Source organism: Varanus komodoensis, unplaced genomic scaffold (assembly GCF_004798865.1).
Source record: "Varanus komodoensis strain SLA01 unplaced genomic scaffold, ASM479886v1 scaffold14_1, whole genome shotgun sequence".
Lineage (NCBI taxonomy): Eukaryota > Metazoa > Chordata > Lepidosauria > Squamata > Varanidae > Varanus > Varanus komodoensis.
The window spans coordinates 19,116,508-19,142,176 of NW_025335438.1; the positions used below are offsets into that span (position 1 = coordinate 19,116,508).

The following is a 25,669-nucleotide window of genomic DNA, read 5'->3' on the forward strand; positions in this document are numbered from 1 at the left end:
AAAATGTTTCTTTACTGCATGTCCTGTCTACTTGACCCTCCCTTGCTCAAGATTGTGATCCGTTCAACTGTCTTCACTGGGGAAGATTTCCATTTCTTCTTCTCCATAATGGCTTCCAGGACACTACTTGTTAACAGTGCTCATGACCCAGCTTCCTGGCTTTTATACAGCCTTTCCTCAATTCCAAAATGTTGAAATGCCTCTCCTAAACCTTGATTGGTGGCAGTAAGTGTTCTAAGGTATAATATGCATGGCTGCTGTTTTATTTTTGCCCCAATTCTTTTATCTGTAGTCTCACCTCATTAACCTTTTGCTCCACCCTCTATTCTGAACGCGGCTCTGAGAGTTTCCCTGAAATTGAATCTGCTCTTGAGAAGAAATAAATTCTCCAGCTCCAGTGTCAGTTATGATTTTATAAGAACCTGTAATGGCAATGTGATAAGCATCACCATTTCATCTGGCAGTTATAAGTAAATGTTAGAGGTAATTTAAATTTGGATCCAAATGTAAGAAAGCCACTAGGCTAATACCAAAAATAGCCTAGAGTGCAATCTAAAAATAGTAATATAAATACTTTAAAGTCAGTACAAAGGTTAACAATAGTCCTATTTGTTAAGGCTTTAGTATGATTTATAGCTTTAAGCAGTACCATCAAGAGGAATAACTAGTGATGACATTGGCTGGTATGGCATAGCATATTTGAGATGGCAGACAGATACATGCTAGTCATATTTCTAACACACCGAAGTTCTGGTTTTTATATCAGATAAAATGATTCTGTAACTGGGTATAAAGTCCCAAGAGTTAAACAGTTCTTCAGAACATTCCAAGAATTGGAAACAAAACTAATTGTAGAGAGCTATGGATGATTTTGCAGATTAATATGCTATTAAATTAAACCAAAAAAGAGCAAATTATACTTTGGAAGAATTCATTTTCATTTTACTTAGAATGGATTTTTCCCATAAATAGTATGCTTAGTGGATGGAAAGATATACATAAAATAATATTGGTCAGGAATGCAAACAAGGAGTAATTTAGTGTGTGATGTAGGGCTACATTATTGTGCTTTAAACAAACAACACAAGCCCAGTTTAGCTAAAGTAGGAGTTTGTGACCAGCACTTATGAGGATCCCTAGATGTGCCACAACACCTACTTCAGATCTCTTACCACCACCACTGCTGATTTCCTCCCCCACCACTGATAATTTCCTCTCACCACCACAAGTAAGGAGAAGGAGGTGGATTTAGCCATGGCAACTGTAGTGGAAAAGTGGAACAAATATTGTACAGGGGAAGGATGAGGAAAATGAGCACAACATTGTGGTTATGTTAGCGGTGAGGGGAAGGAGGAGGAAATCCAGGGTGGGAAGAGGAGGAAAGTGAGCATGGCAGTGATTGGGAGAAGGAGGAAATCTCAAGTGTAGAAGCAGTAGTGGTAGAAGGAAAGACATCTCAAGAGGTGCGGGAAGGAAGAACAAATCTAGGTGACAGCAGCAGAGAGTGGTAGAGATCAAGAAGCCAATAGCTAGGGAAGTTGTGTCCTCCTGGCAGCAATTTGTGGTGGTGCCTACAGTCACCTTAGCAAAATATCATATGTGCCCATGACTCAAAAAGCATGCCTAGAGAACAAAACCAGTACCAAGTGAAAATTTCACATCATTTGTTCAGTCTAAGGCTCAGGCTTTTGAATCTGTAAAGGTCAAGGATGCCAGGGAATTGTGAGAAGGCTTTCAAGAGAGAATGAGATCAGGTAAGTTATACTGGAAATTAGAATAAGAATAGTAGCTAGGAGCTTTTCTATACAAGACAATTATTGTGCATTGTGAATCCTTATTTACAGTTGTCTATAGGCTCTTTGGATGAAGTTGTGGTCTGCTTCTGTTCCCTGCCCCAAGAGCATTTTCATGTTTATTAGTTTATTTGTTGTCTTTTTAGAATGGAAAAAATTGAGTATTAAACGGGGAATGGCATGCTTTATCTTGCTGTACTTGAATAATAGTGCAGCCCCAACTAAGGGATGTGCAGCAGAAAAGCAGGAAAGGAACAGCTCTTTGTGTACAGGTGGAACCTGACAGTAGATGCAATGATTAACAGTCTATGTAGAAAAGGCCCATCTAAGTGGGACAACAGATTCTGAAGAGTACTGAAACTTCACATGTAGCACCTTCTAAGTCCAGTCCAGTATTGCAAGTCAAGGAGCGGGGAGAACATGTAGAAATCCAAAATGTGACATATTATGCTCCATTTCAGCTAACATGTTTGGTACTGGCATGCCTACATATGCCTACATATCCTAGAAGAGCTATCCCTATCCATGCTTATTTCCTGCTCTGTTTTCCAACATCTTGTTTGCATCATGAAAAATAACATACTGACAGTCATGAAGTGTACTATATAGCTATGGGGAAAATTAGTTTTGCTTTCAGTAAGCTTTCAAAAATGCTGAATCGATGAATGGCTTGAGTCAACTTCTCTAGGGAAGTTTCAAGTATAGATTATAGATAGATAATCCTATGCAGAAACCCATGAAGCCTTTAGGACAGTTGGGATCACATGTAACTGGAAAATCTGATGTAGGCTCAAATCCATACTTACATTGTGCTTTGTGAGATTGGAAATATTCATTGCTATCGCTTGCAGCCAGTCAATACAGTCTTCAGGAGAGAGACACTGAATTATTCCACTGCAAATGCCATCCACAGCAATTATTTGGAATGCATTTTGCCTGTAGAAACATCATAATAGATTGGTTCAGGAGAGAAGTGCATCCACTCTAACATCATCAACTTAATATTTGTAGAAAGGCTTCAAAATCCCACCCCTCCATATAAGTCATTCATTGAATTCTTACTGCTCTTCTCGTATAAACTTTATGACTCATATTTTCTATATTTAGCTTTTGTGTGTGGCACATCTCCAGAGAAGTCTTGGCAAAATCTGCAGAACCAACTAAGCACAGATTACTAACACTGGGCAATTTCCTTAGGGCACAGAACTTGTGAACATAGTCGTCTAGCAGATTGTAGAAGTGGCAATGTACTGTATGTTATGCGTTTTAGCTATTTTTTGGAATATTTTGATCATACCAATTCTGGATTGTCACAATCCTTGTTACCCTTTAACTTCAACAACTAGGATAATAATTAGTGTGAATAGATGGAAATGTCAGAGGAACAAAGAGTACATTTATTGGCTACATTCTGCAACCTCCCAACAAATGAAGTTGCTCATTAAGCAAGGATGCAATATGTTTGGTAAAGAGTATATTTGTATTTATATTTCAAATGTTTATGCATATATGTATAGATATATTTTATGTAGACTGAGCTAGGAACATGACTTAAGGGTGAAATAGAAACACATTCAAATATAATGCTTCAATGAAGTATATATAATTCAATAAACTGAAAAGAAGTGAGCTATTGGCAAATACAAACAATTGGTGGCACAAAGCAACTAAAACTGTAGTGCAATCCTGTATGTATCTACTCAGAGGTAAGCCCCACTGAATTCAGTGACTGTGCTCTCAGATAAATGACGGCCACATTGCAGTGCATTGCCACACTTGGGTCAATTTCTTTAGGTATCTTAAAATTACTACTGTTGTGTAACCACAGGCTCTCACATGAACCTTTCTATCAAAAGAAAAACAAAACTTGACTTTCGTGTGACTTTGCTGCAAATCTATTTCCAAGGACTATCATTTGGCTGCCAGTACCACATCTAGTCCTATCCGTGTAAAGTGTGGTGTACAATGGCTGGTTATATTGCAGTGCTTGCCAATCATTTTCTGAGCTGATTCAAAGTGTTGTTGCTGACCATTAAAGCCTCCAAGCCAGTATGTTGCAGGGGTTATGCTTTGGGCTGTGACTCAGGAGGTATGGGTTGTAATGCACACTCAGCCATGAAGCTCACTGGGTGACTTTGGACCAGTTAGAGACTCTCAAGGGGTTGTTGTGAGGATAAAATGGAGAGGACAAGAACCTTGTAAGCTGCTTTGGGTTCCTTGCAAGTAGAAGAATGTTGGAGCTTGCATCATAAGGTAAATAATGATGTTGGTGGTGATGATAAATGGTTAAAGACTAGCTATCTGAGGGAGTGCCTTCTCCCACATGTTCCTGCCAGACTGCTAACATTGTTTTCAGAGGTTCTCTGAGTGCTACTACCCACAATGGTGCAGCAAGCAGCTGCAAGGAAAGAACCTTCTCTAAAGGGCTCCTCAGTCTATGGGTTGTCCTTCTCAGGTGTTTTCAGTGTGTACATTCTGAGGCCAGGCCAAGACCTTCCTCTTCATGCAGACATTTAACCTTGAACTTGCTGTTTTGATGATTAACTGTACTGCTGGCTCCTCAAAGTGTTTATACTGGTGAACATTTGTACAATTTTGATATGTACCTTGGTGTACTGTTTTGGTTTTATGCTTCTAAACCACCCTGAATCTAATAAATAAGTAATTAAGGCTAATTTTAAAATATATATTTCTGTTGAGTGAAGTTCCAATATGAGTGATACTACATTGGGGAAACTGATGCATCCAAAATGGCAGCTACTAGATGCCTGCATGCGTGACTGAATGCATTATTTAATTAATATCACATCCTACCAGGAAAGAGAGAGAAAACTCTCTCTCTTTCTCTCAAAAACAGTAACTATTGAAAAATTTCAGGAGTAGTGTATATGTGTGAGTGTGCATATAAAATGACAAATGCAAGGAATTATTGCATTATACTATTTCTATAACAAAAATCAATTCATTTCTGTGATAAACTAGATAATAAGAAACAGTTCAGAACCCATAATAAGAATTCTCTCTCCACTCCCTTCCTTATACCTTGATGCACTGATGAAAGCATAATGTACTGTATTGGCTGTTCTACTAAATTATAGATTTTTTGTTACAAAGATGACCTGCTCCAAAAATTACTTGGGGAAGGTTTGGAGAACTCAGAATTGATCCACATAACTTTAATGATTTCTACATTGCACTCTTCCAACATTTGGACATAAACTAAACAAAAAGACACATCCATCAATATAAGAGGAGGCCATCCAAGCATTTTGTGCCAGTTCGGTTCTGCACATCTACGTTGTCTGCTATAATGTGCTGTGGACTGATTTACTGCCTTCAAATGACAGGTAATTATGAAGCCTACAGAAAATCTTTTGCTGTTGAAGCTCTCAGGGCCCAATTTCTTCAGTTAATAGTCTTTCTGGCACCAAGCCTAAAGAAAGTTCATGAATTTGAGAGGCTTAAGAGCCACACGAACAGGACAGTACTTAATACTCTCAACCCAGCTCTGAGTTTGTCAGGCTGGAAAATGCAGAACAAATCCATTCTTTCATGGTGAATTTAAGGTTCAAAATTAGGCATAGCAAGTGTAGACACTGTAAAAACTCTTCACTTAAAGCCAGCCTGCTAGCCATAACAGTTGAACCATACCTAGTTAAGCCAGACACAGTCCTCACTACTCCATAGAACATCTGCAAATGCTTTTAGTCTTAAAAATACTTTTAACACAAAGAATGCATGCCCTGGTCTGTGTGAGTCTAAGGCAAAGGTGCATAGTCTCCAGCTGATGGGTGGATCCTACCTGGTCTAGTGCAATTTGCGTTAGGTGTAACCATCCTCCGGTTTCTTCCTTAGAATGGCACTACAGGCAAGAGCTGGCTGCTCATAGGAGGACCCAAATATTTATATTTTTTATTTCTATACCATTCATCATCAGTTCAGGCTTCAGGATGATGTACCTTCCTATTATATTAGGACTGTAGATTATTAACTTTTACCGTCTTAGTACAAGAAACAATTGTACCAACAAGCGTGATAAAGGACAAATTAATATTCAAGGCATAGTAAGAGATAATGCAAATTAAAATATCTGTTTAAGTAAAAGTGAAAATACTGAAAGCAGTATAAATAAGGCACCCAGGTGCACCTTTCAGTGGAAGTAGTATTGGAAATGTATAAGCTGAGAGAGAGCAGCATAATGATTTCTGATTTCCCCAGACATTTGCAGTGCCACATAACCATGCGCTAGTTTGAATTTGGCCCATACTCCCCTTATCTTCCATCGTGAGCCAACTTAAAGTGTTCCTCCACCCAGCCTAGTCACTGACTTCTATTTGAATATAATAGAAAACTGGTTGTTTGTTCATGGAAAATTTAGTTGTTCCTAAAGCCAATGAAGAAAATATTGAGGATGACAGGGGCAAGACTATCTTCCTGGTATACTAGCTTCTATGTGCAAGAAATCTGGATGTGCAGCACTGCCAAGCAAGAAACACCTTCACGTGATTTATTAGTACTCTGTAGTCATGGGAGAAGTCCATGCCACATCACACTCCTCGCTGAACTCTCTCTGTCATATTGCTTGGCTCATTCAACAAGACAGTAGAAAAAGCCAACATGTTCTGCGTGAGCACAAATGGATAAATGTACAGTTAGCTAATAGGCATCATCATTCTACTTAATCTTATTTAAAGTAGTCCTTTTTGTGTTTCAGGTAAGAAATTCTCTGTCTCTACAATATTCAGAATCTCATGAAAGTTGTATGTACCTCATGGTATTAATTCGATTCTATTTTATCATTAAAAAGTACATTATAATTTTTGTAAGAGCATTATTTCCTTATTAAAAATGTGTTACTTTCAGGAAACAAATATTTCAAAATTGGTGTAGCTGGCATGGCTTCTGAGACCACTCAGCCCAAAGCGTACAATTGGTATAAGCTTGCATACAGAAAATGTATTTCCTATGCACTCACCTGCACATATCTGATCCTGGGAGATATTGGGAAAAACGAGAGTGAAGGAGGGGGATTAATCGGAGATCACACCACCTCTTCTCCCACCTAAGCCCTGGAGATGTAGGCCATGAGGAACATGACAGTGTATCCTGAAAAAGATTGCAAACACATTTGCCATTTTGGCTTTATATTCAACACCTATAAGTAATGGAATCACAGAAAAGTAGAGTTGGAAGGGACAAACTCATCCATCAGAATGACCCCTCTGCTCAGTGCAGGATTACAAGATATAGCATGCCTAACAGATGGTTGTCCAGTTCCATCCTGAAGGAGAGCCTATGACCCGCTAAAGTAATTGGTTTCATCAATGCAGTTCTCTAACAGTCAGGGTTTTTTTCCTGATACTCAGCTGGAATCCAGCTTCCTGTGTCTTGATCCCATTTTTCTCAGTCTTGCACTCTGGTATAATCCTGGACTTCCTTTGTATCACAGTTTTTCAAGTACTTGAAGACTGCTATCATATCTCCCCTCAGTCTTTTGTACTCAAAGGTATATATGCCCAATTCTTTCAGTCTGTTCTTGTAGGGCTTTGTTTCCAGTCCCCAGATCACCTTGATTGTCCTGTTCTGAACCCTTTTCAGTTTATCTGCATCTTTCTTACAGTGTGGTGCCCAGAACAGGATGCAATATGCATGATGAGGCCTAACCAGTGCTGAATAGAGGAGAACTAGTACTTCATATGATTTGGAAGTGAAAATTCTATTAATGCAGCCCAAACTAGCATTTGCCTTTTTGTAGCCACATCGCATTGGTTAATGTTCAGTTTGTGAGTGACAACACTTCTGAGATCCTCTTTGCTTCTGGTATTGGAAAGCCAAGAGTTTCCCATCTTGTAACTATGCATTTGCTTTGCTTGTCCTATAACTATCAGTTTGAATTTTCTTTTTCTCTTCTTTTTCTCTTATCCCACCCGTTTTTGTAGATTCCTTCTCTTCTATTATTCTTGACTATTTCAGCTGATTGACTTTTTCTCTTTACTGCCATGATATTTCATCAGGAGAAGTCCTCTGGTGTTTAGAATGCTATGCTTCCTTCCCATTATTTGTTGGTATTTCCAAAAGAATAAGGAAAGAATTTCCTGATAATACCACACAGTGAAATGGTTATCAAATGTTATTATCATAAAAAAGACTATTGAAATTAAAGAGCTGGTACTCCAAGCCAACAAACTGAGTTGTGGAATCTGTATGGACACTCAAAGAAGCCATTAAATTATTTCCAATTTGTTAAATATGTGATTGCCATTTGATATGTTTCAGGAGAAGCGTCTCATTACAACACAGCTGAAGTAGTAGAACAGATTTAATTATTATCCATTATTTTTAAAGAAGAAATTGTTTGAAAATATTAAATTCTTTTAATATAATACATTTAACCTGAGCCATCTCTACGGAGGCTGCTGTGAACAACTGGATTCTGAGATATCTGTTTCTGCAAAGAGTAGGCAGTCCTGTTAATTATTGTTAGAAGAAAAGTAGCCATCAATCCTCCTGGTCAAATGGTACCTTGCAGTGTATATATACTCAAAGAGCCTATGCTCCTAGTGAAAGTTCCAAACTGCTATACATAAATGGAAAAGCTTTGATATGGCAGGAACCACAGGAATCTGCAACATGTACACATGGAGAACCAAAATGCATCACATTAGCACAGGAAGGTACCACTGAAACATTGAGTTGACTCACAGCAGTGAATGGAAGTCATTCATTCATAAGGAAAAGAATGCAGTTGGAAATACAGCTGGAGTCAAAGAGTTCTCCTACTCATAGGAGGACTAGGTTTAGATTTAAATCATAAATATTTCAAAAGTCATAACTCATACAGTTCCTTTAATACAACAACTTCTTTTTAAGCACCAAGAACAACAAAGACCAGCAGAAAATCATCAAGATAATAAAATAGTTTTCCTGTGGCATATCTATGATAAAAGCTATGGTACTGTTCAGACCTCTGATTGGCTTATCCCAAGACAAGGTGCCTTATTGCAAGTTACCACCCACCTAACTTCTGAAAGGTGAGGGTTTCAAGAGCAAAGTGTCTGATAATTACCAGAATGACATGCTTGAATGTATGGAAGAACTCTGGATACCATTATAGGGTATGATATTTTCCAGCTGGAATTGAAGGAGGTTGCAGTGCATCTTCCACGTGGTCACTGCTAGTGAAAACAGGTTCATTCATCATGACAGATCTATGAGCACATTTTGTTCCTTTTGCTAGAGTTCCCTAAATGTTAGCACTTTTCCTTTCTTTCCTATGTGTTAGCAGCACCAAATGGGTAGAACATAGAATACTGATTTGCACTAAATGGCTTAGGAACATTTTGGCTTAATGCAAACAGAGAAACATACTGATCTGGAATTTGTGTTGTTCTATGAACTTTCTTATCATTTTGTGCTATTTTCAAATCTCTGAGCAGTGGTCAATCTGCCCTGGAAACTCACAAATATTCACAGATCTCTTGTCAATGTAGTTCAGTTCTTATGCCTTGAGAAAGCCTAGAACACAAAATCTTTCTCTTCTTCCTCAGAAACTGACTGTAGCAGACTGGAGGATTGGATGAGCTCCTGGAAAGATAGAACAAGTGAACTACTAAGGATGTGGGGTGGAGGGATCAATAGTAAGGAGCACACTGAGAAATAGTAATGGGGAGCACTTGAAATTATGAAGGTCTTACATGAGGTACAACGTTGTAAAAGAAAATCAGCCCTGTGTTGAAGGAAGCTATTTTGTTAACAGTGAAATAGAAAGAAAGGGGGAATCTTTATAAGTTAATTAAATGTTTCTTTCCCAGTATGTTATGCTGTTTTTATACTGGAGCTACTCAGTGATGTTGTAAATGTTTATTTGTACATATAACATAAGGACATTAATTATTCCTGCTGAATCCACAGACTGATATTATAAGGAAAAACCTAGAATGTACCTGGGGAACTTCTGACTTGACCAATGTTGTTAGACTACAGCTCCCATTACCCACAGTCACTATGGCCAATGAACTATATGAATGATGGGAATTGTATTCCAAAATACCAGGAGAGTATATTTTACCAAATAAAAAAGTATATTTACCATATATATGACAGATGCACCCACGGTGATCTTTGAGATAAGGCTAAACCTACTTCTGCTGAATCTACTGCCGTGGTGAAAGGAAGGTATGGACAATGTAACTAACCCAGTTCAAAACAATTTGCATAATCCCACTGAATTTAACTAGATCCAATGTGGGCAAATTTAGCATCTATTTGCATACCCCTTCACTTATTCTACTACTTCCCATTCTGAATTTTGTTTCTTTGTGTGATGCTTAAGCATGCCAGACTCTTGTGCTTTAAGAATGCAATAAAAATAATCTTCAGAATTGGATAATTAGCAGAAACACATTATTATGATGGAAGGATGCCTACTGCAGGAAGAATTTTATAATGTAAGGACACTGGGGGAGATAGAAATTATATCTGAGACATTCCTTTAAACTAGGGCCAAGTCACCAAATATAAGTAGTAGAAGGTAGGTTTCAATCAGTGCTTATGTTTCCCCATAGGAGTGAATCAGTACTATGCTTTCAGGTAGGAAAAAATGAAGAGGTGGATTTGGAGCCAACACTGTGATAGGATTAAATCTATCCCTTATCCTATTGACCCTAGCCACTGAAAATCAAGCCTGCTCCTAATTCTATAGTCACAGAATCATAGAACAGTAGAGTTGGAAAGGGCCATGAAGACCATTGGGTCCAACCCCCTGCTGTTGCAGGACACCAAGTTACACCAGCCCACTCAGATGGCTGTCCAGTTTCTGTTTGAATGTCTCCAGTGTGGGAGAGCCCACCATCTCTCTAGGCAACTGGTTCCACTGTCGTATTGTTCTGACAGTGAGGAAGCTTTTCCTGATGTCCAGCCTGAATCTGGTTTGTCGCAACTTGCATCAGCAAGAAGAGATCTTGACCTTCCTTTTTGTGACAGCCTTTGAGGTACTTATAGAGGGATATCATGTCTCCCTGCCCCATGACCTATCTTTTCTTCTCAAGGCTGAACATGCCCATTTGTCTCAGTCTCTTCTCATAGGGCAGCGCTTCAAAACCCTGGATCCCCTCCTCTGGACCTTCTAATTTTCCTGCATCTTTCTTAAATCTTGGTGCCCAGAACTGGACACAGTGTTCCAGATGAGGTCTGACTAGTGAGGAATATAGAGCAACTGCTACTACTTGTGATTTGGAAGTAATACTTCTGGTAATGCATCCCCAAATAGCATTTCCCCTTTTGGTGGCTGCATCCCATTGTGTTTAGCCTATTGTCCACAATTACTCTGAGATCTTTTTCTTCGTCAGTTCCGTTGAGCCACATATTCCTCATCTTGTATCAATGCATTTGGTTTCTTTTTCCTAAGTGGAGAACTTGGCACTTGCCCTTATTGAATCTCATTCTGTTGCTTTGAGCATAGTGTTCAAGTTTATCAAGATCAACCTGGATCATCATTCTGTCTTCCAGGGTGTTCACTATTCCACCAGTTCTGCATAATCTGCAAATATGAGCATCTTTCCTTGTACTTTGTCATCTAAGTCATTAATAAATATGTTGAAGAGCACTGGGCCTAACTTGAACACTATGCTCAGTCAGCGCTTATGTTTCCCCCATAGGTGTGAAGCCTCTGGGTCTGTCAACACCTATGATGTACTGCTAAATGACATTCAGGAGAAGTATGAAGAAAACTTTCTTCCATGAAACTGAGTACTGATACCATTTATACAACACAAAATATTATTTTTGTTTCAGTAATTTGGTGAAATAATTTCTGAAGGGCCTAACTAAGGCCCGGATGCTGTAGGAAAATATATAATAGAAATTTGGATTGATTGTCAAATGCAGATGGGAAAGCTGCCCCATATCCCATCATAGAATTGATCTCAGTGGACAAAGATACAATTTCCTTTACTCACAAAGCTTTGTCACACATCACTGATAATGGTTAATATTAGCACTCAGAATTTTGGATTATGTCCTCCATTTTTATCCATGAGCTGCCCTAAAAGTATTTTCAGTTCTCTAATATTAATGGGGAAACAGACAACAATGACCACCACCACAACCACCACCACCACAGAAAAAATATCCTGACATATCTTGACATTTGAAACAACAGCAACATTTTCATTTCAACCATTTTCTTCTGAGATCCTGTGGACATGGAGGGAAAAAAATATATTACAAGAGTTTTGGGAAAAGCTATTAGTGAAGCATTCCTAGCCTGTGCAGAAGAAAGAAGTGTCAAAATGTTCTTGATTGAATCTTTCAAGCCATTTCTGGAGGCAGGGTACTACAGAATAATGCTGCAACATTTCAGGTGTTTATTTGAGCCTCTGGGTCTGTCAACACCTATGATGTATTGTTAAATGACATTCAGGAGAAGTACGAAGAAAACTTTCTTCCAAGAAACTGAGTACTGATACCATTTATACAACACAAAATATTATTTTTGTTTCAATAGTTTGGTGAAATAATTTCTGAAGGTCCTAAGGCCTGGATGCTGTAGGAAAATATAAAATAGAAATTTGGGTTCATCACCAAATGCAGAAGGGAAAGCTGCCCCCATCTCATCATAAAATTGATCTTAGTAGTCAAAGATACAACTCTTAAATAACAAATCAGTTTCTTAAAAAAACTAATCTAAATCATAGAATTAAGTTTTGGCATGTTCCACATAAAATCACAGACAACACACTGCTACCCGTACCTCTCTCAAACTTCACACTCATCAATATTTAACTTTGCATTACTTACTGGATGTGAAAGGGGTAGCAGAAAGGGTCCCACACGAGTTGGATAAAAGCTTACTGCACTTACGTGCATGGTTTTTGAGGCATTTCAGCAGCATTGGCATTCCCAAAAGATCCAAATGTACTTCTGTTATAGTTATTTACAAATATTTCTGGGCTACCTTTCAGAAACAAAGCCCCCTCATGCTTCAGATGCACTGCACAGGGGCCACAACCTGCTAAACCCACCACTCAATCACCTGGGGTTGACCTCAGGATGTGTTAACAGGGTCACTACATGCACCAGGTTTTCTGCACCATGAATGCATCTCTGATCAAGTCATACTGAGGTCTCAAGACCTTATGAAAGTTATTGGAATCATTTTCACATTTCACAGACTTCATATAAACTCTTAAATAGAACCAAAATAATTTTACTGGGCAGCTATAATCTCAGAACAAATGTGTTCCAATATTAAGCCAGAAGCTATCGTTCTCCACCTATAGCAGCATAATGGGAAAAGTAATTTGGTTTATATCATATGTATGATAGACAGTGGTTTATTCTGAACAGAAAACATTTAGACTGCAAACATACACATATTTTCCGAGGGGCAAGTCACACTGAACCCTATGAGATTTAAGGCATGATCCTATGGGCTGCATCCTTCATGTTTACAAGGACTCAAACTCTGAGGTTTAGGAGCATCTTTGCAGAGCAAGAGGGCTGACAGAGGCACTAGCCCCTCTTGTTCTTCTCCCTGCATCATCACTGCATTTCAGAAGGCAAGGGAAGGATGCTGATGCACCACCAAGATACTTGGTATCCTGGCTGTTCCAGCCTCATCTCTCCCCACAAAACACTTCCTTTAGCCCCATTTCAAGGACAGTTTATCATGTTCATCCTCAGTCCCGGGAATGTGAAGTATGCTATGCCCCCCCTAGATAATGACTAGGTGCCATAGGATCACTCTCTCCAACCTCTGTAGAAATGTATAGGATTGTGCTGATAAAACTGTAGCCATTTACCATTTCATTGAATATTTTCATCACAGTAAAATTTTATCAGTAGAATCAGTGGAATAAAAGATACATCAAATGTTTGTCTTGCATGGTTAACTATCAGCTTCAGCTCTTCTAATGTACAATGCTGACATGCTCTTAGGGTATGCATATTTCTTAGTCAACAGCCCTTTATGGAACACTTTTAACTTTTTTGACATTTAAAAACAAAATATCCTTACCGTATTATTGGGATGGTAGTTAAGATGTAAACCACTGTCGCAAAGAGGTGATGATGTGCCACTACTCTGGTCACTAGGAATGCCTAACAAAAATATAAATGCACATAAAAGAGTATCATGGTTTGTTGATCTGCAAGCATGTTACAGTCAAATGTGTCATTTCTGGGGAATGACTAAAGCTCAAGCATACATGTAAAGCACTGCTTTTGGCTCTGCTCTACCAGGTGGTTTAACTTGTGCTTCTCTGCAATCTTCTTTTGGCTCTGGCCTCTTGGCAGAGCAGCAGAGGCACAGGCTGGGAGAGAGTCCTGAGTGGCCAGGGGACTGGCAAAGGCAAGGTAGGAGCTGGGCAGGGGAGCAGAGGGCCAGGAGCAGCAGAGAGGAAGGGGGCGGGGCCAGGGGGGCTAGAGTGGCCAGGAGGGAGCGGATAGGAGGAGCCACTGGCCTGAGGGACTGATAAGGTGTCGTCCCTTGTCTGCGTCCCTTAGCTGCGGCCAGGGCTGTCTGGGGACTCCCTTCCCTGAGACACAGAGGTATGCTTGTTTGTCTGTTTTGTTTGTGCTGTGCTGTACTGTGCTTTGCTTTGTTTTTCTTCCAATTTAAATTTAAGTTTATTTTATCCTTGTGTGTCTGTGTGAGTGGGTTTTTGTCTGGGAGAACTGGGCGAGTGAGAGGAACTGCTGGAGAAACAAGGCAGGGGACCAAGGTAAGGTCTCGGAAAGGATACCGATAGCAGACCAGGAGATGGCCTTGGCGGGAGTCACGGGTGTTGCTGTCTGCTGAGAGAGCTGCAACATGTTCGCCCTTCTCCCCCAGGAGAGGCAGGGATACACTTGCCCTTGGTGCAAGATGGTGACCCTGCTAGAAGAGGAGGTGAGGTGCCTGAGGGCTGAGAGAGCTCTCCAGCCCCCCCCCCAGAGAAGCCCCCCTCTGGACCGAGGGTTGAGGGAGAGGCCATGGGAGGAGCAGATGCGGAGACATGGAGGTATGTCACCCACAGGAGGAGGAGGCCACCATGGCCTCCACCTTCTCCTGGCACCAATCAGGAGCTGGGAAACAGGTTCTCTCCACTTGGGGAGGCTGGGGCTGATGAGGCCTCGGGGGACGAGCAGGACCCCCAGCCTGGGACGTCAGGCGGCAAGGGGGCCGCTGCGGGAGAGGCGAGGGCCAGGGCATGGCCGCCCAACAGCACCGGGAAGGTACGGCGGTGGGTGATTGTTGTTGGGGACTCACTGCTGAGGGGCACTGAGCCGGCAGTGTGCTGCCCCAACCTGGAGACAAGGGAGGTTTGCTGCCTGCCGGGCGCACGCATCCAGCATGTGAAGGACAGAGTGGAGCTTCTTGTTCGCTCCGGGGGTCACCAGCCGCTCCTGGTGATCCATGTGGGCACAAACGATGTGGCCAGGCAGGGTGTGGTTGGGACCACCAGGGTCTTTGAGGCCTTGGGGAAGAAACTCAGGAGCTGAAGGCCCAAGTGGCCTTCTCGTCAAGCTTACCTGTCCGGGGATTTGGGCCAGGAAGGGACAGGAGGGCCTCCGAGGTGAACGACTGGCTTAGGGTGTGGTGCCACAAGGAACGCTTCGGGTCCCTCGACCACGGCACTCATTTTCTTGCCAATGGACATCTGGCAAGGGACGGGTTACACCTCATGAGGATGGGGAAAAGGTCCTTTGGAGATGCTCTAGCGAGCTTCATCTGGAACACTTTAAACTGAGCCGGGGGGTGGGTTCAGCCCCCTAGGAACGTGTCTGCACTGGACAAGTGTGGGGGGAGGATCAGGGCTCTGGGAGCACCGTTTTGGAGGTACTGCAGGGAGTGACAGGACTCCTACAGAGAGGGGCCAGGTATTAGGGAGGATGGGAGGAAGGAGGAGGCTGGGAACTCCAAGGAAGAGAAGTGGTGGGAAGGAGTTGAGGTGCATGTACACCAATGCTAGGAGCATGGGTAATAAGCAGGAAGAGCTTGAAGCTCTCCTGGGAATAGGAGGGTATGATCTGGTGGGAATCACAGAAACTTGGTGGGATGAAAGGCAAGTCTGGAATGTGAACATAGAAGGGTATCACCTTTTTAGAAAGGACAGGAAGGGAAAGAGAGGTGGGGGCGTGGCTTTATACGTCAGGGAAGGGATAGGATGCAGTGAGATAGAATGCAGCACAGATGGGGATTCGGTAGAGGCAGTCTGGGTGAAACTTAGGGGCTTTGACAGAGAAAGAGAAGTGACAGTGGGGGTATGTTATCACCCTCCAGGTCAACTGGAGACCCTGGATGATGTCCTGACAGGCCAGATTCTAAGGATACCTTGGGGGAGAGACACAGTAATTATGGGAGATTTCAATCTCCCGGATATTACTTGGGAGACTCACTCTGCGGTGACAGCCAGGTCACATCGCTTTCTAGAAGCTATTGAGGGAGCGTTTTTCACACAGAGGGTCCAGGAGGCGACGAGGGGGGGAAACATCCTTGACTTGGTGTTGACCAATAGGGAGGAGCTGATAGATGAAGTACAGATTGGGGGAGCTCTGGATGCGAGTGATCACTCCATCCTTTGCTTTGAGATGAGGGGACTGGGGACATGCAGCAGGTCGAGCACTAGAAGCTGGGACTTCAAGAGGGCCAACTTTGGCCAACTGAAGGCCAGACTGGGGAAAGTCTCCTGGGATAGGTTACGGGAAGGTAAGCGAGTTGAGGAGGGGTGGATAGCACTCAAAAGGGAGGATTTGGAGGCGCACGCCTTGATGATACCTCTAGGCAGTAAGGTGGGGAGACAGAGGGGAATGCTGCTATGAATGCGAAAGGAGGTGGTTAGAGGGATTAGATGCAAGAGGAACCTCCGCAGGAAATGGGGACTGGGGGAAATAGACAAAAGGGTATACCGGGAGGAGGAGGCCCGTTGCAGAAGGATTCTTCGCAAGGCTAAGGCTGATTACGAGCTGAGACTTGCCAAGAATATCAAAAGCAACAAAAAGGGCTTCTTTCAGCATGTGAAGAGGAAGAGGATGCAAGTGGTGGGACCACTAAATAAGGAGGAAGGAGATCCAGTGACTGATATGAGGGAACAGGCACAGATGCTAAATGACTATTTTGCCTCTGTGTTCTCCCCAAAGCAGGATGGGGGATATCCGCATAGGGGATTAGATGAGGCTGGGGACTTAGGGGAACAGATTAGAGTCACCCCCCCTTGAAGTCGAGGGGCTCCTCAGGGCATTGGACATTACAAAGGCGCCATACCCTGATGGGTAACACCCGAGAATACTTAGAGAGTTGGCAGGGGTTCTCTCATGCCCGCTGGCCTCCATTTTTGAGACCTTGTGGAGAACGGGTGAAGTTCCAGAGGACTGGAGGGTGGCATCAGTGGTCCCAATTTTCAAAAAGGGTAGTAGAAAGGACATGGGGAATTACAGACCGGTTAGCCTTACGTCCATTGTAGGAAAAACAATGGAAAGGCTCATAATAGAGAGAGATCTAGTGATGCTAGATAGGGAAGTGAGGCTGACAGCCACACAACGCGGCTTCCGCAAAAACAGGTCCTGCCAGACAAACCTTGTGGAATTCTATGACAAGGTTTCACGATGGCTAGATGGAGGGGATGCAGTGGATGTGGTATACCTGGATTTCAGCAAGGCCTTTGACAAAGTGCCCCACGATATCCTGGTGAAGAAACTGAGGAGTTTTGGGATACACCAAAGCACTGTCCGGTGGATTAGGACATGGTTGACTGACCGAAAGCAGAAGTAACCATCAGGATGGCGGCCAGTGACAAGCGGGGTCCCCCAGGGCTCCGTCCTGGGGCCAATCCTGTTTAATCTTTTCATTAACGACATGGAAGAAGGGGTGAAGAGTGTGCTGATCAAATTCGCAGACGACACTAAAACTGGAGCAGTGGCCACAACTGAGGAGCAGGTGCTTCAGATCCAAAAGGACCTGGACAGATTATGGAAGTGGGCAGGAGACAACAGGATGGTGTTCAATGTGGCTAAGTGCAAGGCCTTGCACCTGGGGCATAGGAATAGCTGTCATAAGTACAGGTTAGGTGATAAGTGGCTGGAGAGCAGCACTTGTGAAAGGGACCTCGGGGTGCTGGTTGACTGCAGGCTAAGCATGAGTCAGCAGTGTGATGCGGTGGTCAAGAGGGCGAACGCCACCCTTGGTTGCATAGCCAGAAGTGTGGCTTCTAGATGAAGAGGGGTATTACTACCACTCTACACGACTCTAGTGTGCCCGCAACTGGAGTACTGTGTTCAGTTTTGGGCCCCCATTACAGAAAGGATATAGCCAGGTTGGAGTCAGTGCAGCGTAGGGGCACAAGGTTGGTGGCCGGCTTGCAGGGGATGCCGTATGAGGCAAGACTGAGGGAACTGCGTCTCTTCAGCCTGGAGAAGAGGAGACTCAGAGGGGATATGTTGGCGACATACACGTATGTGAGGGGATGTCGCATGGAGATGGGTGGAGACCTGTTCTCCCCTGCAGAGGAAGGCAGGACACACTCCAACGGAGCAAAGCTCAGGGAGCCAAGGTTCCATTTGGATGCCAGGAAGCACTTCCTGACAGTCAGGACCCCGAGGGTGTGGAATGGGCTTCCACAAGAGGTCATTGAGGCCCCATCGGTGCGGGTGTTCAAGGATAGGCTGGACGTCTACATGGTGGGCATGTTGTGAGCAAAGCCGGCTGGTGCCGGAGGTCAGACTAGATGGCCTGGGAGACCCTTCTGACTCGCTCTGTTTTCCATGTTTTTTTCACATTGTTTTCAACCAGTTTCATTCCATGTGATAGAAAAAGTGCTTTAAAATGCCAAGAGAATAGCAGATAATTTTTCAAGGGTGGCATTCAGGGTCCTTGTGCTGGTCATGCATAGTTGCAGGGGAGGCTGGGAACTCCTGTGTCCATGGGTCCCATTATGTGCAGGACCATTTTCCCCCCAGCCTTTATGGAAGGAATCCATGGTGCATTATGGTAGTGAACATATTTTTGGTATGGTGTTCAGTACCATGGACAGCTCCTATGAAGTTGAAACGCTGAGCTGCAATACGTGAGGAGTCCCACTAACATGGAAGTTCCCAGGCTCCCTACATTTGTGCTTGCTGCCCTGTCTTTCATTGTACAATCAGCAGCAGTAGCCTGCTGCACTAAAGCCAAAGGGAGGGCATCATGAAGTAACTCCCCCCTCCCCACCATATGGCTTTTCAGACCAGAAAGCACAGGCACCCAAGGAGTGATGGAGAAATTTGAAATAGAAAGAAAACTAATTCATTCCACCATCATCGACCTCACAATGATAAAGGAAACTAAAAACCACCACAAAAGTGATTTTAATTCCCAAAGTGTACTAGAAATGAAGCAGGAACAAACAAACAACTCTTTTAGGAAACTGGAGGACAGATTTTGACTCAGTACTATTCCCATTAGTGCTGGACATCAGTGCTACCTTCCCCATACCCACTGCAGGATTTACACAGAGAAAATGAGGTATAAGACTCTGCATTAGAGACAAGGTGCCCCCACAATCACCACTCAGAAATGTAGTATTTGGGAGACCCTGGAAAAAGTGCTGAGCCAAAAAATGACAATTATTGCTGAGGCATGTAGTTCATAGAAAATTCATGGGGAAATTTCCAATCTATGCTGCATGGCCATCCTGGGGGAGATGGAAGGGGCAGCAGACTTGCTTTGCCTTACATCTGAACACTCAGCAAGAGTAAAACAATGTGCTAAGGTTGTTGTGATGTCATACTTTGCTAGGTACAACATATGATGAGCACAAATGTGCAAACAAAAAATAAAATATGAATTACAATTTTGATTAGCTACAGTACTGAATTATATCCCCCTTTCTACTGTCAGCACAGATATCAGAAACACCACAAAAACAAATTTCAACTGGTTATTATTACTTTCATTATAATTCAACCAATAGGCAGGCGGTATGATAAATATACTATACTTCAAACAAGCAAGCCAATGACAATCGATAGTGCATCTACTTTAGAAATTTCATGTTTTAGATTTTATGTTATAAGAATTCCATAGTTATTCAAACTGCAGATCATTGCTTGCTTCACTTCATCTTTTATATTGAGTTGCAGCTGATCAATATTATTATTGTTATTATTATTTTCATTTCTATACCCCATGCAGCCAAAGCTCTCCAGACATTGCCTCCTTAATCTTTCTCCTTTGAGTGTTTCATTCAATTGCTAGCACAGAGTTCTTAACTGCAACTATTCTGTTAACACTCTGTGGATGGTATAAAAGACAAGATGGAACAAGCCACAATGTTTAATACATCTTGATTGGAGGTGGGTGTGGATGGTTAACCCATGTTGAAGTTCGGCCTTATTCCCAATTGGTCCTACTACATTAAGTGGGGCTGCAATATAACTTTATACCAAAATGTTTCGTATTTTTCATATTAGTTTTTTCTCTCTAACATTTTATATCCATTTTAAGGAACATTTAATTTTAAATCTATGAAAGCTTTAATTCTTTACCAAAATAAATCTATAAAAACTATACACTAAAGGCACCATCGGTGGCCAGCTTGATTGTGAAATTTATTATTTATGAATATTCAGTAAACAATTGTTTTGGTTCCCTCTCCTGAAAGAATAAATTGTCTGTCCTGAGAATCTTTATATTTGCCTTTAGATTTCAGTTAAAAAATAGAATACAAATGTGATAAACCAAACAGCAGGGTTTATTTGTGTTTTTCTAAAAGTCTGGTGGTTGTAAGAGGAGTGGGAACTTTATTTTTTGAAAGGAGTAATCAATGATAGCAAATTGCTTGGTCCATGCTAAATGATCATAAAAGTTCCTTCTCATTGGTATAAATGATGAGCATCTGCTGTGGTGATGGCAATAAAGTATATTTCCAACATTTACAGTAAATAAGTATTGTAAAACTAAGTGAAGATAGTAGAGTGGGATTGAAGCTGAGGTTACTGAAATTTATTTCAAATGCATATTTCTACAAGCAACCTCATTGCCTTTTTTTCCCAACAAAAAGCAGGAAACCTGAAAATAGAGCATGTAGGCATAGTCATGCTGTAGCTGACACTGCATTAACCCCTTCAAGGCACAAACCTATTCATGTTTAGAAAGAAAAATGTCCTGCAATTCCCAGCATGTCCTGGCTGGGGTTAGGCCTTTTTTCCTTTCTAAACATGCATAGGATTGTACAACCATAATTTAGTTTTAAAAATCAACAGAAAAGCAGTGGTTTCTTTGCTTCTCCCATTTCCTAGTTAAACCAGTCAACTTCAATTATCAGACTAAAACAGAATGCCGAGCACCATGGACCCTAGGAATCCTCACTTAGACAAATCTATCAAGTTAAGCCAATCATTGCAATTTAAATCAAACTGTTGTCAGGAGACATAGACTTATTGTCAATTGCTAAATTGAAGGTGGGCTGGACTGGGGCTAGGAGGCAACATTCTTCCGGTTCCCTACCGTTATATGCTAAATGAATGATTGTGTATGAATATTCTGGACAAATTGTTAGGTCAAATAACTTTAAGACACTCTCAAAGCAAGTTGGAATCAATTGGGAGCACAGCATTACTTCTATATAGTACATGCTATAGTACATTCTTGTAATTCAGTGATCACAAGATGGTTAGACTGTATTTTCAGGGTTGGGGAAATGTACTGCTAACAATAGAGGCTGTGCAGTTTTTGAACTTGCAAAGGAAGGTGCATCGACAGATGTATTGTAGAGTAGAATCTTCTTCATGCACACACAGAGTCAAAATGAGCACTTGAACTCATCATGCAAAATGACAGACAAGCACCAATGAAAGGTAGGAGCAGGTTTAAAAAGCAGTAGTGTGGGCTGGCCCAGAGTCTCCAGCAAAAGACAAAGTTCTTTTTCCTTAATATTATCATTAGTTCTTACATGCGCAATCCTCATTGAGGGGCAGTTTGAGAAATGCAGGTGCTCTTTTGAGAAAAGACACAGTAAGGGTCACCTCTTCTCCAGCATTCCGAAGAACTTGGACCTGAGAATTAAATTAAAATACTAGATGTAACACACGCAGACACAGAAGCACACACAGGCACTTATGATATATCCTTTGCTCACGGTCCCTCTGCTGCTTATTACACAAACATCAAAAGAAAAGGGCAGCAAAAATAAATATGTTATTCTCAGTTTGAAAATTAGGCATCTTTGCCCTCTTCCTCTGGAAGTATAAACTGCTTCACTACAAGAATGCAAAATATCTTGATGAATATTCAGTCCAACATTTCCTTCACCAAAAAGAAAAAAAAAGACTTCAGTGTGCAGAGATTAATTTAAACTGGAAAATTAGGAAGAGGTGGAACTAAGTTTGAGATTCAGCAAAGAAGCAGCCAATATCAGCAAAGCTCTAAGAAACCTAGATCATTATCAAGACATTTACATTTATATTTCTCCTGTGAAGAACCCAAGGCAGCTTACATAATCCTTTTCCACTCTATTTTATATGTACAACAATAATCTTAGTTAGACATAAGTTAGGTTAAAAGTAAGTGGCTGGCCCAATGAGCAGTGAAGACTAGAACTGAGATCTCCTGAGTCTTTAATCCAATACTATAACCACCACCCTACACTAGATGACCGGATACTAGGACCAACTCCAAGCAGAACATATAAACCTCCTTACCCGGGTGCTGAGACCAGTGAGAGATGAGAATACTGTATGTCACATAGACACTCCAACTTTAAACTGTTAGACTCATGAGGTTGTTGGAAATTCACTTACCATGATGAACCAGCACATTGACTGTCTCAGTTCTACAGATTAGCATTCTAAAATTTGCAGATTTCCATGTGAAAGAAAAGTATAACACCTATTCTGATTAACATGAGCAGTTATTTTTCCCTTACTTGAATGAGGATAAAGGAGTTTGTAGCATTTGATAACTCAGAATGAAGGCAAGCTTCATCAAAAACTAAAATTTATGAATGACTGTATCTCCCTAGTCCCACAGAGGTAAATAAACAGTGCTTTTGTTTCTTGCCTTACACTAAGATACTAAATTTTCATCATTCTGCAACATATAAGCAATGGTTTTTCTACTGCTATATGAATTGCCCTGAGAGTTACTTCATCCAGATTATCAAAACTATTCTCAGCAGTGTAGCAGCCAGACAGTCCATCAAAAATGAATTGACTGTCCCCATGCTACTCTCACAGAAATGGGGGAATGTTTCACAGTTATTTGACATAGTGTGAATCCTGTAGCCTTTGCTGAGCATTTCTTTCTGAAAATGGGACACACTTGATGACAGAAAATATCAAGCTTGATATTACTTAGTTATACTGAGTAGTATACACAGATAGTAAAATACAGAGTAGTAAAAAGAGCTAAGAAATGGCATCTACCTCACAATCATAAGAAACACAGAATTTTAAAATAACTTAGCCATACTATTAAAGGCTGGCTAGAAAGTGGCCCCTCACCTTCTAAGCTCTTTTCTCAGACAGAAAAGAGAATCCTTTATTTGTAAGGATCAGCTAAAGGCATTCCTGTTAGATAACTTGTTTGGGCAGTGAAGCAATATTTTCAGTTTTTAGCACAATAACCTGTCTCATATTTTTTTGGATTTTTTTCCTTTTTTTTTAAACACCTTTTGCCAATACTTTCCCATGATGGCAGAGACCATCATATTTCCGGGGCCATTCTTGTCCAAAAATGTGCCTGAGAAAGAATGTGTTCTTTTCAAAAGCCTCTTGACAGCATGCAAGAAAGGGAAACCCCAAAGTTATTCATTCTCCATCCATTCACTATAACTTTTTCAACTCTCCTACCACTTTTTGAATATACAAAAAACTAAGAAAACAAATTTCTGAAGATGTTCAGCCCAGCCCTGGTATACACAGCCCAGATCCAGTCCTAGTATACTGTACCTTAAGTTTAGAAATTGAAAATCATTTTAATTTAACCCAATCAGGGGTTTTTGTGTTTGACTGATTGTTGGCACTTAATACATACTAAGCATGTTCACAGTCTACTGCACACCTGTGCTGAGAAAAGGTTGTGACCTTTGGAGGTGGACCTGATGTGGATGATTTGAAAAAGTGGAACTGGAAATTTTCTAGAAATTTTTCCAATGCTCTAACTAACAAGTTTCACCTGGCCTTTATTATAGCTTCCTGTAAGTGTCTTGTATTTTTTTTTTCAGGATACTTTCTACACGTAGTTAAACATTTCTTCATTCTTGTTGCATTGTTAGGATACTTCTGCTCACAATATTTACATCCCCTAGCTCAATTCCTTTCTTAAATATTGTCATTGTAGTGATGCCATACCTTGTGATTACTTATCTCAAAGTGATCACAAGCTGTAGATAAGAATCTTATGCAAACAGCACTAATATCCTGAGTTCAAGAAAAGAAATGGGACACCTCTCTGAAGAAAGTGAAGCAAATACTAATTATAGTCTTAATTTCATTTTTCCTTCAGTTTTTTTAATCAAAGGATGTTAGCAATAAATACAAATATACTATGCGTAAGTGTGGTCCAGAACCAAATATAATGTAGACAGGAAGGGGTTGTCATAACTTATGCTTCAGTTTTCCTATGGGCAATTAAGTACTAGGGTTTATGAATGTTCACCTTAGATTAATCTATAGCAGCTCATATCTTATATTTAGCCTAGTTAATGTGATTGCTTACAGTACAACAGTCAAGATAATTAGGAAAAAGAGAATATTTTCCATGGAAAAATATAGCATCAGAAAAGTTCCATTTTGGAAGATTTGCTGCCCTAGATCACTGCTTCTGACTCCTTCTTTACAATAACATAACATAATGTTTTCCTTTGCTATGACATAACATGCAGCTATTCTGATAAATAAATGCATATTGTTGGATCCTGGTGGATGCAATGCACATCACTTTGTAATTAAAGTAAAGCCACTTGGAGTACCATGCTGTGTCCCTTTGTAAGACAGTGAGGGATGCTACCATTACAAGCTCCCACTTATCATTTGCCATGTGCCTTGACCATCTCCCTCCTTCCTGCACTCTCACATTAACATCAAGGATCTAGGAATAAATACAAACAGCTGTATTTGCTCTGAAGGAAGCTAGTGACAGGATTGTCTTCACAGTCTGCCAAGCACTACTGAATTCTTCATTGTGTACAAAAGATATCCAGCTCATATCAGTTGAGCGTGATTCACACATGGTTAAACTGCTACTTCGCTTTTCCAGTCACTACTGGGAAATGCCTTCGGACATTCTAAACAAGCAATAAAGAATGTTTAGATGGAAGTCTTTCATCCAATGCTTTTAGAACATATAAAGCTTATCTGTGGAAAGATTTGAAATAAATGGGTACGGCTCTCAAACGACATGCATGTTGGAACTAGGAAGGTATCTATACAAACTACAAAAGCTACAGAGAGAAGCAGCCTTGGCTACCTTACAGGTCAGCAGTTTTATATTCTCTTTCCTGAACATGAAGCTCCCAGATTTGCTTTAGCTGATCAAGGTCAGAATATGCATGGATTTAGCTACAATAAGCTGAAGCCAGAGCTACAAAAAAAAGAAAATACTGCCTGGACACAGTCCAGGTGTGCTTTGCCCAAACATCCTTTTTGCAACAGCACTGCCATCTGTGTATATTTGAAACATATGTGAATCACCCACTATTGGTGTGCATCACATTAATTGATGTCCAAAAGGTTAAGTTAGAAGCATTTATTTCATTGTCCAGGATAGAGACAAAACCAAGGGACTCACAGAAGCAACCATTACCAGTGTAACAGTGTATTTGTAAGCATATGCACTTCTGGAGTGTTATGGTCTTATTTATGTCAGATGAAATAGGTGGAAATGAGGAGAAAAGTGCTTAGAGACACAGGAAGTTGCCTTT

General features: G+C 41.1%; 1 protein-coding gene across 1 annotated transcript in view; it reads right to left on the bottom strand.

Moving 5' to 3' along the window:
• The window catches only part of SNTG1 (syntrophin gamma 1), a 247,526-nt gene that overhangs the window by 93,207 nt on the left and 128,650 nt on the right, over window positions 1-25,669 (bottom strand). The window contains exons 9-12 of the mRNA XM_044424428.1: window positions 21,701-21,803; window positions 13,810-13,892; window positions 6,769-6,899; window positions 2,600-2,729 (exon numbers count right to left, since the gene is read on the bottom strand). Coding sequence (XP_044280363.1) covers window positions 2,600-2,729; window positions 6,769-6,899; window positions 13,810-13,892; window positions 21,701-21,803 — 447 coding nt within the window. The remainder of the gene's footprint in view (window positions 1-2,599; window positions 2,730-6,768; window positions 6,900-13,809; window positions 13,893-21,700; window positions 21,804-25,669) is intronic.